Raw genomic sequence first — 13,135 nt, 5'->3', positions numbered from 1 at the left:
AAATAACATCTGACAGCATTTTGCACATTATGCAAAAAGTTCTTCCTTCATTGGCAACTTTACTAAATTGGTTGCTATTGTTTAAAATGCTTTGTGCTTAAAAAAGGAAGTGAACTTGTCACATGATGGACTGGTTTTAGTTTGGTACCCTTCCAAATACATTTCGTATTCTGTGAGAGAAAGCCCCAGTAGCTAAAATACCATTTTCACTTTATGTTGACTAGATGTCATGCTGACATTTTGCTAAACATTACTGTGATTCACAGGTGTTTGCTTAGTTATCTTGATTATAACAGCTAATACAGTAGAACCTGTCTTCTGCCCAAAAAATTATGGTCTCTCAAGACAGGTAGTCTCTCATAGCAGGTCATAAACACATATATAATCAATACATTTATGCATAAAGAATGTGGTCTCAAAATACAGGTGGTCTTACATAACATTGGTCTTTTAATACAAGTTTTACTGTAATTATCAAAGTGACAAAACCTAAAATCTAAGAAACTCACTGCAGCATGCTGTGATAAATGTCAATTTGTTGTTACCATGGGATTCTTGCCATCTGAAGTGGTTGGCTGCTAGTCAGGGGTTGGGGGTATGGGGTGCATTCCAGAGGGGACAACTATACTGTGGAATTCTTTTTGCTTCAGAAGATTTGTAGCTGAAATTGTATTTTTTTTTAAGTTGCCACACGTGCGTGTAATTGATCAAACTTATTTGTTGCTAATTCTTTTTAAAAGTGCACCATCAGATTTGTTCTGTTTCCATTTTATTTCCCTAAGTCTTCCCGTATACAGTTATGTCACGTGCTTGATGATAACCAGTCCTGCATTTTCAGAAGTTTGCAGATCATGTATTCTGCACTTATTTAAGGACTAATACTGGATGTTTTGCCACTTAACAATGAATCCTGCAGTTTCAGCATTTATAGTTGTTTTAAAGATCCTCAGAATGAAGATAGATGTCAGAATCTTTCTTATTTGCAGTTATTTTGAAATCTGGTGGAATTCTAGAATCTTTTTTGTAACAAACCATAAAAAGCTCCAAGCTGGCAACTTTGGAAGTTATTATTAATATGGGGACTGAAATAATGGTCATGTCTTTAATTCTTGGAAATTCTTTTCAGACAGTAAGAATGTCGTTACCTTGCTGGGACTCTTGTTTATATAATCATATTGAAAATTGCAAAGTAGAAATGACAAGATAGGTGCCTGTCATGAGGTTTTCTGGCTCATAAGACTTCACATTCAGCTGAGTCAATGTACATCTACTTTTGTTACAGAAAAACTTGTTGCCTAGAGATGCAAATTGCAGGGTAAGAAAAAGAGTTTTATCAAGGAAATTTTTAATGCAGTGCTAGTGTTGGCTGCTTGCAAATAATAATAGAGTACCTTGATTAGTAACAAAGCAGCCATCTTGGTTTCAGTTTCATAGACGAGATAGTGAAGTCACATACACTGGTAGAACTGTTGCTTACAAGGACAAATATTTCGAACAATCTAAAGATGTATTTTTCCACAAATCGGAAAAAATCTGAAAGCAAACAAATATATTCAGATAATGGTTACTTCCAGAAATACAGATGTCTCATTCAGGTAACACAAGAAGAGTACAAGTTCTTTGCCATAATGAAAATTCTACCCAGTGGCATCAAATGGTAAATAGCAAATGAGGCACAGGGCCGGTGCAAGGATATTTTGCACCCTTGGCAAACCTCCCAAAATTTTGGTGCCTTAGGCAGCCACCTAGTTTATCAAGCAGGTTAAACCGACCCTGCCGGGGCAATGATGATGGCCCTGCCAATGATTTTTCTTCAGTTTAATTTTATCAGCTGTTTTGGTGTGCCAAGACCTCTGGTGGTATGCTACTGATTTCACCAGCAATGTAATGAACAGTTCATATTAGTGCATACCCTTTAATTTTACATTGTTGATCTGACATTTTAAACAGTAAGTTCAATCCATATTTCTATATCACACACCCAAATTGAAACTAGTTTGGTTTTTCCTCTGATATTGTTATTTTCAGACAAAGTGAATCAAACTTTTTTAAATTCCATTTTGTTTTTGGTTAATACTGTATACATGTAATTAAAAATAATTTAAAAGCACAAAATAATGTGGCATATAGTAAATACAGTGTTTTGCTTTGTGTCAGGGTGAAGAACATGTCTTGCAACACATAAGAATATCATTCACTTTATCAGACAAGTCAATGGCAATTCATAGAATAAAAAGTTGATGCACCCCACCCCCAATTTTTACATGCATGCATTTGTGGTAAGCATGCATTTTGGCTTGTGAGGCCATCATGGGTTGGCTGCTTTATTGCATCTTTGGAAAAGTCGCTTAGCTCCCAATTTTTTGGTATGATATAGCCGTTAATGTTAAAAGTACCATTCAAACAACAAAAACAAATAAACCCCAAATTTGTTCTTTTTTATAAAAGCTGTATCTATGGATGGACATTTTAAACTGGTATATTGAGCAAAAGGGCTGGAATCTCTCTCTCTTTCAAAAGCAAATGAACTATATTCGCTCAATCAGAATTAAGCCCAGTCAGGTCATAATTTATTGGAATAATTAGCTTTGGAATAAAGACGTGATTATGGAATACTTATATCCATGTCATAATTATCGATTTTCAAACAATATAAACTTTAAAAGTCATTGATTTACAGTAAACACTTAATACTTTATTGTTACATACAAACAAGTAGTGTCTAATACAAGATACATGTGTATAATTAAGCTACACTTGTACCCATTAGCGCTCATTTATGAGGATATGAAACTCCTTAGATACTAAAACAGCATTAAAGACCAGTATATTTGTTTTCACACATTCCTATGATTCCGTTAGGTTTGTTACATACAGGTTCAACGGCAGACAACCTATAAAGTTCATTTTATTATACTTTTCAGGATTCAGTCAATTTTATGGAACATCCTGTTTTCCGTAGAACTCTTGTTTGTCATTACATACAAACTTTGCTAATTTCAGGACAGTGCCGGGTACCAGAGCAAAGTGGACAGTGATGTGATTGAGCAGAGGTATCTAGCAAATCCCAAAGGTCAATACCAGTTCGAAACACAGGGCTATAAATACATAATCGACTTTGCAACAATGTCTCAGCAAAATATGGAGACCCAAGGAAAGCGCAAAGTAAAGCGTCGCCCAAAATTTGTTTCAAAATGAGAAGCTGAAAGAAAGATGCAACTATAAGTATCTTATATAATACATACAATGTTTAGTACCCATCATACATTTTTTATGCAGAAACAATAATAGCAACATAATAAATCCTACTGTTTTGTCATCCCTTCCTTTATCTGACCATCACATTTCTGTAAAAATCTGGACATGGTCGAGATAATTTATGACTCGGCATCCTTTGTGTTTTAATTGCTATCCATCCATCAACATTTGACATTTTCAAAACTTCAGACCCAATTTTAATCATTTTAGGCAGTTTACTCAGGATATGTTTTATCAAAGTCAAGTGTTTTATGGGCACCATAGCAACTCTTTGGCTACCATAGTTATCTGATGAAAAATGTATTTTGACATTTTTTTCAATAGTAACTATGAAACTAAATAGTAGGATATGTTTGATAGGACATGTTCTACCAATGTTTTATATTTTGGATGGTTTCCCTAGTAAGTGCTTCCACATAAACCAGGATGCAAGATGTATTTTTACATCTGCAAAGCTACTTGGTATATGCTGATCAAATATGTCTGCAAATGTACTTGACCAGTAGTGTTCAAAGTATGATGAAATTGTCATTAAATATATTTTACTAAAGTTGTATTTTTGATGTCTTTAGCAAATGGGTAGTTTCCAAAGCAAATGGTTGAAAATGTATTTTTCACATCATATTCAAAATTTCAAATCTATTTATTTCAGAAGAAATGTTTCTTAGAACATGATCTATCAGAGTTGTGTTTTTGGTGACTTTCCAGGCAACTCTATGACTTCCATTGCAACCAGGTGTGGAAAAAATGAAATCTCCACCACTCTGCAGCTAATTATGATCAAACTTGGTAGCAAGATATTGTATGTCACATTCTATCAAAGCTGTAGTTTTAGCAGCCACCATAGCAACTGTGTGGCTTCTATTGCAACCAGTTGGAAAATGTGTTTTTTGGGACATTTACAGAACAACTGATCTGAATTTCACAAAACGTTGTGACAGATATGGTTCATTGTGGAGAAGCAAGTTTCTGAGTTTGTAGCTAACTTTAAATTCTTGAATTGGCACTCAGAGATTTCCTCAAGGATGAGTAAAGAGTTAAAGAACAGAATGTGATACTAGTTATATCGCTGAATAATATCAACAAGCTAGATTTTATAAGGCTGCAGCATTTACAAAAGATCTAACATGCTAAATTACAGTCATTCTCTTTAATCCAATGTCCGCCTCTAATCTGTAGTCTTGCATACAAGATGTCAGCTGACAATTTGTGTAGGTCAAGTGGCTGTGTACAGGAAGTGCAAAGCTAAATCCAGCATTGTTCTATTCACTGTTTCTTGCTGCCTTATTACATGTATGACAGGATTCATTGAACTAGACATCCAAGTGCCTAACACAAGACATGTATAGGCCAGCGGCATTTGTCTTATGTTGGGTGATATCTTTACATAAGCCATTTCTCGTGAAATTGAGTGCAGCTTTGATTGACAAATTCTTGCACTGTCCAAAATTGCAGGTAAGGCCTTCTGTGTATTTTAAAATCAAGCTTTATCAGGAGGTTTAAAGATTCTCATTGGTGTACAGGTATAATTTATGCCTGATATAAATTTAGAGGGGCCCTGGGCTTTTGTTTATTTGATTATTTTAGCTCTTACCTTTGTAAGAAATAGTTTTGTAAATAGGAAGCAATTTGCTATAGAAAGAAATTGTTTCAAAATTTAACTAATATACAAGGTTTCAAAGTTTTGACTAAACTGTGGACATTTTCTTCATAATTCATAAGTGTTTTAGCATTATCTTTTTATTAAAATTAAATTATTTTTTGTAGCACATGCCAATAAAAATATGAATTTCATGCTAATAGTCATTTATAATATTTATGCATTATGATATATTGACTTATAAGACATTTTTAAAGATTTAACATCAAAACCTATCTTAAAATTAACTTGAAACTGCAAAAATGTCTAACGAATAAGACAAAAATAGGACATGCCTCCTTTGTGTTTAATGTAAGAAAAGTATATTAGACAACCAGCCTTTGTGTCTAATATATAGGATAAGTTTCACCTCTGTTGTTTGTTTCATCAGGATATGGTTTTAAATTGCTAATGCATATGATATGATGTGCAGATACTATTATTATTTTTTCGCAATAGTTTTTCTGATTGATGTGGGTTTTTTTTGTTTTAAATGGATAAACAAAATCTGTGCTTGTTAACAGCAATTATACTAAAAATGTTTAGATTCATGATTTCAAAAGTTACCAGGAAACATTGAATAAGAAGATAACAGTTACTGCCAGCTGTTGCTGTTTCAAGCACACAAGGCCAAATTTTTTTTGCCACATCAGCAAATTGAGTTCAAAATTTGATATTCATTGAAGTTGTACCACTATGCATAGATTTCATCATATTTGATATATTATTGGTTTATTTTGCAATAAATCCTGTTTAAATAATTGATTTTAATTTGGGAAGGCCCCTTATAATGTGCAGGCACCATTGTTATTTTTTCACAATAGTTTTTCTGATGGTGTGCTTTTTGTGTTTTAAATAGATAAACAAAATTTGTACTTATTAACAGCAATCATACTAAACAAAATTTTGGATTTATGTTTTCAAAAGTGACCTAGAAACATTGAGCAGGAATTGATGTGACTAGAGATGATGCTGCCAGCTGTTGCTGTTTCAAGTATACAAGGCCAAAATGATTCCACCACTTCATACAAATTGAGTTCTAGAGTTGATATTCATTGCAGTTTTACCACTATGTATTAATTTGATCATATTTGATATTTTATTGGCTTACTTTTGCAATAAATCATGTTTAAATAATTGATTTTAATTTGGGAAGGTATCTTATTGCCTTTGAAAACATTACATATTGTTTTTCCATTTTTTTTTCATTGTGATTATATCATTTAGAGTAGTATATCTTAAATCATTATTGCTAAATGTTCCTGTGTATTTTGTTATATATTGTGTCTATTAAGAAATGAGTATACGTGAGATATTACAGATGTGAAAAGGTTTGATGAAATTTATGAACTACATCCTATATGATATTAACATATATTAAAACAACCAATCAACTTAAATAACATTTTTGTGTATACAGATTGATATTTTTAAGTTATGAATAGTGTGAAGTTTGGTCTAAATCTGTTTGATTTTGTACAGGATGTTATCTTTTTAGATTCTGCTATGTGTGTGAAGAATATAATTTTGCATTTGCCTGTACTTTTTTGTAAACCCTTGTGTTTTTACACGTAGTTTCAGTCCATACAAATTTTGATAATGTTTTTGCTATTTTTTATGATTGATATTTTAGCTACTTTCACAAATTATATTTAAGTTTATTGCCTTTATTTATTTGATCACTGGGACATCCTGTATAAGAAAAATGAGATGTAACAGGATTTTTCTCTCTTATCACCAAATTTTACTTAATTCAATGGATTGATGATTACTATAGCGTAGTTCTTGAATCCGTCTGATAATCCATCTATTTGGCATATATACTTTGATGAAATTCTTACTTAGTTTCTCCAATACTGTTGCCAGTTTTATTTTGTATTTGCCTTAATATAACATTCAGATCAATTATTTAATATAACATTCAGATCAATTATTTAATATAACATTCAGATCAATTATGTTACTGTTATCTAAATTTCATGCTTCAGTGATCTATGTAAAATGTTGTTTATGTTTTGTTTTCTCTGTTTACACTAATGCTGCAGATTTATATAATTTGATATATAAATACTTCACTGTTTATGAAAAAATGGGTTGTTGTAACCCATATTTCATGCTTCTTTGACTTGGATACAGCTATTAGCTCTATTGTTTATCAACCAGAACAACTTATGAGGTGGTCTTTCATCCATTGTCTGTTTTCCATCTATTGTCCATCCTTCCCTTAAGACAATTTTGTTGTTGCCACTCCTTCTAAAGTACTTGGAGGATTGCCATGAAACTTTGCACACACATGTATCTAATTGTTACTATTGTTGTTGGTTTAACACCATTTTTCAGCAGAAGATAGGCTATACATGGTGGCCAGTATAAATGGTGGAAGAAGAACCCAGAAAAACTCCAGTAAGAACCACCAAGGGAAGCTACTGACAAACTTTATCATATCCCCACATCGACTGAACCCATGAACCTACACAGACATAAGTGAGATGGCAGTGATCAGTAAAGGGATGCGCTTTAGACCACTTAGCCACCCAGGGCCCCTAACTAATTAGAGTTTAGATTGTCCACTTGGCCACCCAGGGCCCCTAACGGATTAGAGTTTAGGTTGGCAACCCAGGGCCCCTAACTGATTAGAGTTTAGGTTGGCCACTTGGCCACCCAGGGCCCCTAACTGATTAGAGTTTAGGTTGGCCACTTGGCCACCCAGGGCTCCTAACTGATTAGAGTTTAGGTTGGCTACTTGGCCACCCAGGGCCCCTAACTGATTAGAGTTTAGGTTGGTCACTTGGCCTATCAGGGCCCCTAACTGATTAGAGTTTAGGTTGGCCACTTGGCCACCCAGGGCCCCTAACTGATTAGAGTTTAGGTTGGTCACTTGGCCTATCAGGGCCCCTAACTGATTAGAGTTTAGCTTGGCCAGTTGGCCACCCAGGGCCCCAAACTGATTATAGTTTAGGTTGTCATACATGAAAATGATGTCATTCAAATATTTAATATGGCAACCACAATGGTCATCTTTAAAATTTTGTTATCACTACTCCTCCTCATTGGATGGTTATGCCAACATGGGGTATTCAGTAAAAGACTTCTTTTGATGTTTTGTTTGTCCCAAATGAAGATAATGACAATCTGATGTCCAATATGGCCACCATGGCAGCCATTTTGGAAATTGTTTTATCAGTACTTCTCCAGAACAGGTCATATTGACATGGGATTTTCACCATGAGACATTTTATGATGTCTTTTATATTCTAAATGAAAATGATGATGACCTTAAGTCCAATATATCCACTGCAGCAGCCATCTTGAAAATAATGATTGCTTCTTGTTGTGAATGAAATATGATATTAGCATAGAGGTTTGACAAGAAGAATTCTTATAATGACAAGTTGGTCCAATATGGCCACCACAATGGCTGTTTTAAAAATTTGTTATGTGTGCATGCATGTGTGTTTTTTCTTTTTCTGTAGATTATATTTATTATCCCTAGATTAACTGATAACCAGAAATGTTTGAATGTAAGGTGACCTTAAGATGGTTCCCCGACCCAGTGGTCAGCCTGTTACGGGGTTAATAAAAAAAATAAAAAAAGTTGTCGGGGTTAGCCGTCCATTGAAAACACTAACTGCCACATATTCCTGTATATTTGTAAATCACTCTGATAGCCAAAATAAGTTCATGCATATCAGGTACTTGCCTATTTAGAATACATGTAGGATGATGGAATAGATTTTTGTTATAATTCAGTGTATTGTACTGTATTGTAGAAAAGATGTCCAAAAATTTGAATAAAATACATATTGCATCCAAGTTTTTTTTTTTAAATGATACAAATTGACAGCTTGAAAATATTGTTATCTCTATTCATCCTAAATGGCTGGCTATATCATTGTGGGCATGTCCTCCAGTAAAGTTCATATGATACCTAGCTGGTTCTAAATGAAGATGGTGCCAGTCATATATCCAGTATAGCTGACATGATGGCTATCTTGAAAAGTTTGCTGTTGCTACTCGATATCTCCCCAAAATGGATGGTCATGTTGAAATAGGGTTACCAGCAAAAGACTTCTCCTTGGTCCTAAAAAAAAATTTGGCCAACCTGAAAAAGAATATGTCCACAACAGCAGCTAATTTGAAAATCTTGTTGCTGAAGAATATTAGAGATGGTTTCAACACTCAGCAGTTAAAAGGAAGAAATAGTCTGATCTTGAATTTCTGGAATTTCTTTTCAGCCAGCAGAGTGCCAGTTTCTTGAAGGGACTCTTGTTTGCTTGTTTAGCTCAGTCTCTTTGATATTATCATGGGCAGAATCATGTAACACGATGTAACATGAGCAAGTTGCACACCAGTTAGGAACCACTCTGTTTAGAGCATCTGCCTTGGATGCAAGAGGTCGTGGGTTTGAACCCTGGCCAAGTCATACCAAAGACTTATAAAAATGGTACTAGCAGCTGCCTCGCTTGGCGTTCAGCATTAAGAGGTTAGTGTTAGGACTGGTCGGCCTGGCGTCAGGATAATGTGACTGGTTGGGACATCATGCTACATGTCTGTGGCATGATCCTCCAGTGCTAGACATCACTATAAACTACCACACTACAGACATTGTTGTGATATGACCGCAAAATTGTTAAAGCTATGTTAAAAATCTACATCATGCTCACACAAAAAACTTATATTTGCAATAAAGCTGTACTGATAGTGTTTTGATCGAGCCAGTTTTCATATGTCTACCAGACAATATTTATTAACCTTATCATGAGAGTTTATAAATATTTCTAAAAGAATTTAAGAAAATTTTAACAGTAAAGCCATCCAGTCCAGGTACCTTGAAAAGTTTCAATTTCTGTATCGCTTTGAAGGAAGTTCTTCATTTGATATTTCAACTTCTAAATGCTTAGAAATATATTATGACTTAATTTGTCTAGATTTCGTCCTGTTATACTTTTAACTGGCATCATATTCTTGATTTTCACAATAAAGCTTCTAATAAAAACGTTTTTGTTCTTTATTAGTAATTTTATTACCAGTACTTATGTATTAGTTTATTCATTGCTTCATTGATAACAATTCCTCCTTATCAAATCTTACAAATATTTTGTAGGTTTTTCTCATCGATCACAGTACCATCCTCTAAATTGTTATTGCTCTTTCAATCTTTTTGATCATGCAATTCATTAAACTTTGCCATTTTAATATCCAACTGTATCATTATTGATAGTAGTAAAAGCATTCGTTATTTTACTGTCAAGTAAACTAATTTCCAATCCATGCTGTTTGTCTTTCTGATTTGATATTCTCTTGTTTTGTCCAAACTGTATTGTGTTACCTCTTATTATAAGAAGGAATGTGTCCAAAAATAGTTAATCATCAATATTATATTTTAAATCTTCAAATAGAAGTCTTATCAATGCTTACACTATTTATTATTATCTTCTCTTTGTAATAATCTTTGTAATAATAATAATAATAATAATTTCTTTTAAAGTTGATTTGATGATGTTGATGGATACAATATGCATATTATTCAGTGATTTTATGCATAACCCTGGCTTTTTATTTCACAACATTGATTAAATTATATTTTACGTTGAGTGTGGTTGAATACGTCTGACACCAATTTTCATTTTCATTCCAAATGTTATGTTTATTTTTTAGACTGACGTGTGTGCCAAGATCCTGACAGAATTGTCAGAAAATAATGATGTATTTCAAGATCGAAAATGTTTATGAAAAAGCTATGTAGACGTGTTTCATCATTAGTATCAGCCGGATGTTGCTACAGTGTTTAATAAAGATTATAGACCAAATGCTCAGAAAATCGGTGATCAAAGTGGTTTTGTGCATGTTCTGTATGGTGGGGTGGGGAGCATACATTATACCTTATTTTGTTACTAATTCAGTATAATTATCAAATGACTTTGGCTCAAATCAACCAGAATATATCACAATTTGATATAGTTCAAGCATTTACTGAAGCTTATCTTAGATCAGTATGCCACCTGGAAAAATGACGCCAACCAATTATGTCCATTTCATTGAAATGCCAATAAATTCTCCTATCAGCATACAGATCTAAGGTATTTTGACTAGAACATTCTCAAAATGTATCAGATGTTCAAAAAAGAAATGTGGCATATTCCAGCAGATTAGACCCTGCTAAACATAAATTCGCTTCCTGTCTTTATCCTGGGGCAGCTCAGTGGTCCTACGTGCTTAGAGTCTTTGAATTATGCCTTCTTCTTTATAGATCACAAACATCTCACTTCTAGGGATGAAATGATACACTTGTGCCACGTATCGATACAATTCACAATACGCAGCCTGCGATACAATGCATATCAATACGTATATGAACTTGATGGTCTTGGCAACATTGGGAGGTAGGTGGTGCCCATTCATGTATATTGACATTCTGGTCCTATTTCCAATAAGCAGTCTACAGACAGACATATAGTTATCATATATTTATATGCAATTCTCATTGATGAGAAAATAACAATACTTTCAAACAGACTACCTGTTGGTGCAAGTGGTTTTATCCAACATTTTAGGCCATTTAATGTTGGCTCCATTTAACTGTTTTGTACAACATGAATGATTTGAAAACATCTTATTACATGTACCGATATCGTGTCTCAGTTACACATGGAAGACATTTCAAAACAGAAGAAATAGTGCAATTTCCTTGTGCAAAGAAAATCTCATCTAGAACAAATTCGGGCATGAAAATAAGGTTGATTATCAACAGAATCTATCACATTTTACTTCCTGCCGATGCAAAAGACTGTTGCAACCATAGGTATTGTATTTGTTAGTGAAAAAGGAAAACTATTGACTACACCCAGTCCTATTCTACTTTTTTAAAAATTACACAAGTTGATAAACTTGAACAGTTTGAATATTCCCCATATCTCATTCTATGCCAATTTCATTTATTCCATCAGCACCTTCATTCACTGGTTAACTATCTCTGCATAAAAAAGAAATATTTATTTCCCATCTACAAGTTAAAGAGAGATGGTGACAGGATTTTATCTTAGGGGAGACCTCCCTCTTTATTAAAGAAAAAGGAGGGAGAGGAAGAAACAGTCATAGGTCAATATTTATCTAAACTTCAATATATGTCTTTCTTTCTTCCTGCTCCACTTTCTTAGAGCTCTACTGAAAGCACCATCTTTGACAAATGTCACCTCTGGTTGTATAAGGATTAATTTGTTAATTATTTCTGAGCATACTGCTCCATTTCTTTGTGTCAATATTGTTCTGTGTTTCTTTCTGAAGGGGCATATACATAGCTAGCCTTGTCGGCTTGAATATGTTGGGAAACTGATCTTTGTGACTAATATGTACAAGTTTCCAGAGCTCACAGCTATTATATTTTGGATACATATGCTCCAAAATAGGATTTTTCACTAACATAAACTTCCGTTGTTAAATCATTAGTTTACAGACTACCATGCCAAGTTTCTTATCTGTTCCATAATGCTGTAAAAGGGTGTTTAGTCCATCAATGCTTGTGCAGACAGAGGAATTAAAATAAATATCTTTACTTCTTAATTTCATTTCTTGCCCTTATTTTATTCAATGTATGTTGACTCTGATATGGATACATGTATATGGTTTTGCAGCATATGATCCGCAGGGAGAAACAGACCAATTTTAAAAAAAAATGAAAACTGCATTATACTTTTAAATTGTCTGTTTTTAATTAGGCTCAGTATTCTGCCCTTTGTACATTTAATTAAGAAATACCACTGAAAGTGTCATGCCGTCTACACATCTGACTCGATTTAACACCATTTCGAGCTCAAAATCACTCACTGGTATCAATAATCTAATATACTCCATAACTTTAAAATTATTGTCATCATCACCATCATCAGCAAGTATTTGTCGAACGAAATCGTAATGAACCACGCCAGGAAGCAGACAATTTCTGTTTACTACTAGGTAGCCCGTATTTTAAACAAGCATTTGTAAAACTTTCTTCATGAATGGTTTCAAACTACGCCATATTTCTTATTCCTGGGCACGTTGTGCTAATCAAATTTAGTTTCACAACCATTCACGTAGTGCTTGAAGAACCCAGATGTGGAACAGTTGCTATTTAAAAAAAAAAAAAACCCAGATGTCGCGACAAGAACGGTTAAATGAAAATTGTATACTTCGCCAAACATGTTTGGAATGTATAGTATATGCTGAACATACTTCTGGGTTAAAGATAATTAGCATCGA

At 33.8% G+C, this 13,135-nt stretch overlaps 1 protein-coding gene across 2 annotated transcripts in view; it reads left to right on the top strand.

Moving 5' to 3' along the window:
• The window catches only part of LOC149782057 (protein mono-ADP-ribosyltransferase PARP12-like), a 28,142-nt gene extending 19,434 nt beyond the window's left edge, over positions 1–8,708 (top strand). For both annotated transcript variants that reach the window (XM_089933483.1, XM_089933482.1), the window contains exon 4: positions 3,004–8,708. In XM_089933483.1, the coding sequence (XP_089789609.1) occupies positions 3,004–3,198 (195 nt within the window). In that variant the 3' untranslated portion in view covers positions 3,199–8,708. The remainder of the gene's footprint in view (positions 1–3,003) is intronic.
• Positions 8,709–13,135: the final 4,427 nt, after the last annotated feature.

Source organism: Sinohyriopsis cumingii, chromosome 15 (genome assembly GCF_028554795.1).
Source record: "Sinohyriopsis cumingii isolate HCF-2022 chromosome 15, ASM2855479v2, whole genome shotgun sequence".
Lineage (NCBI taxonomy): Eukaryota > Metazoa > Mollusca > Bivalvia > Unionida > Unionidae > Sinohyriopsis > Sinohyriopsis cumingii.
The sequence above is the reverse complement of the archived record's forward strand: the minus strand, read 5'-3'. Positions and strand labels throughout refer to the sequence as shown.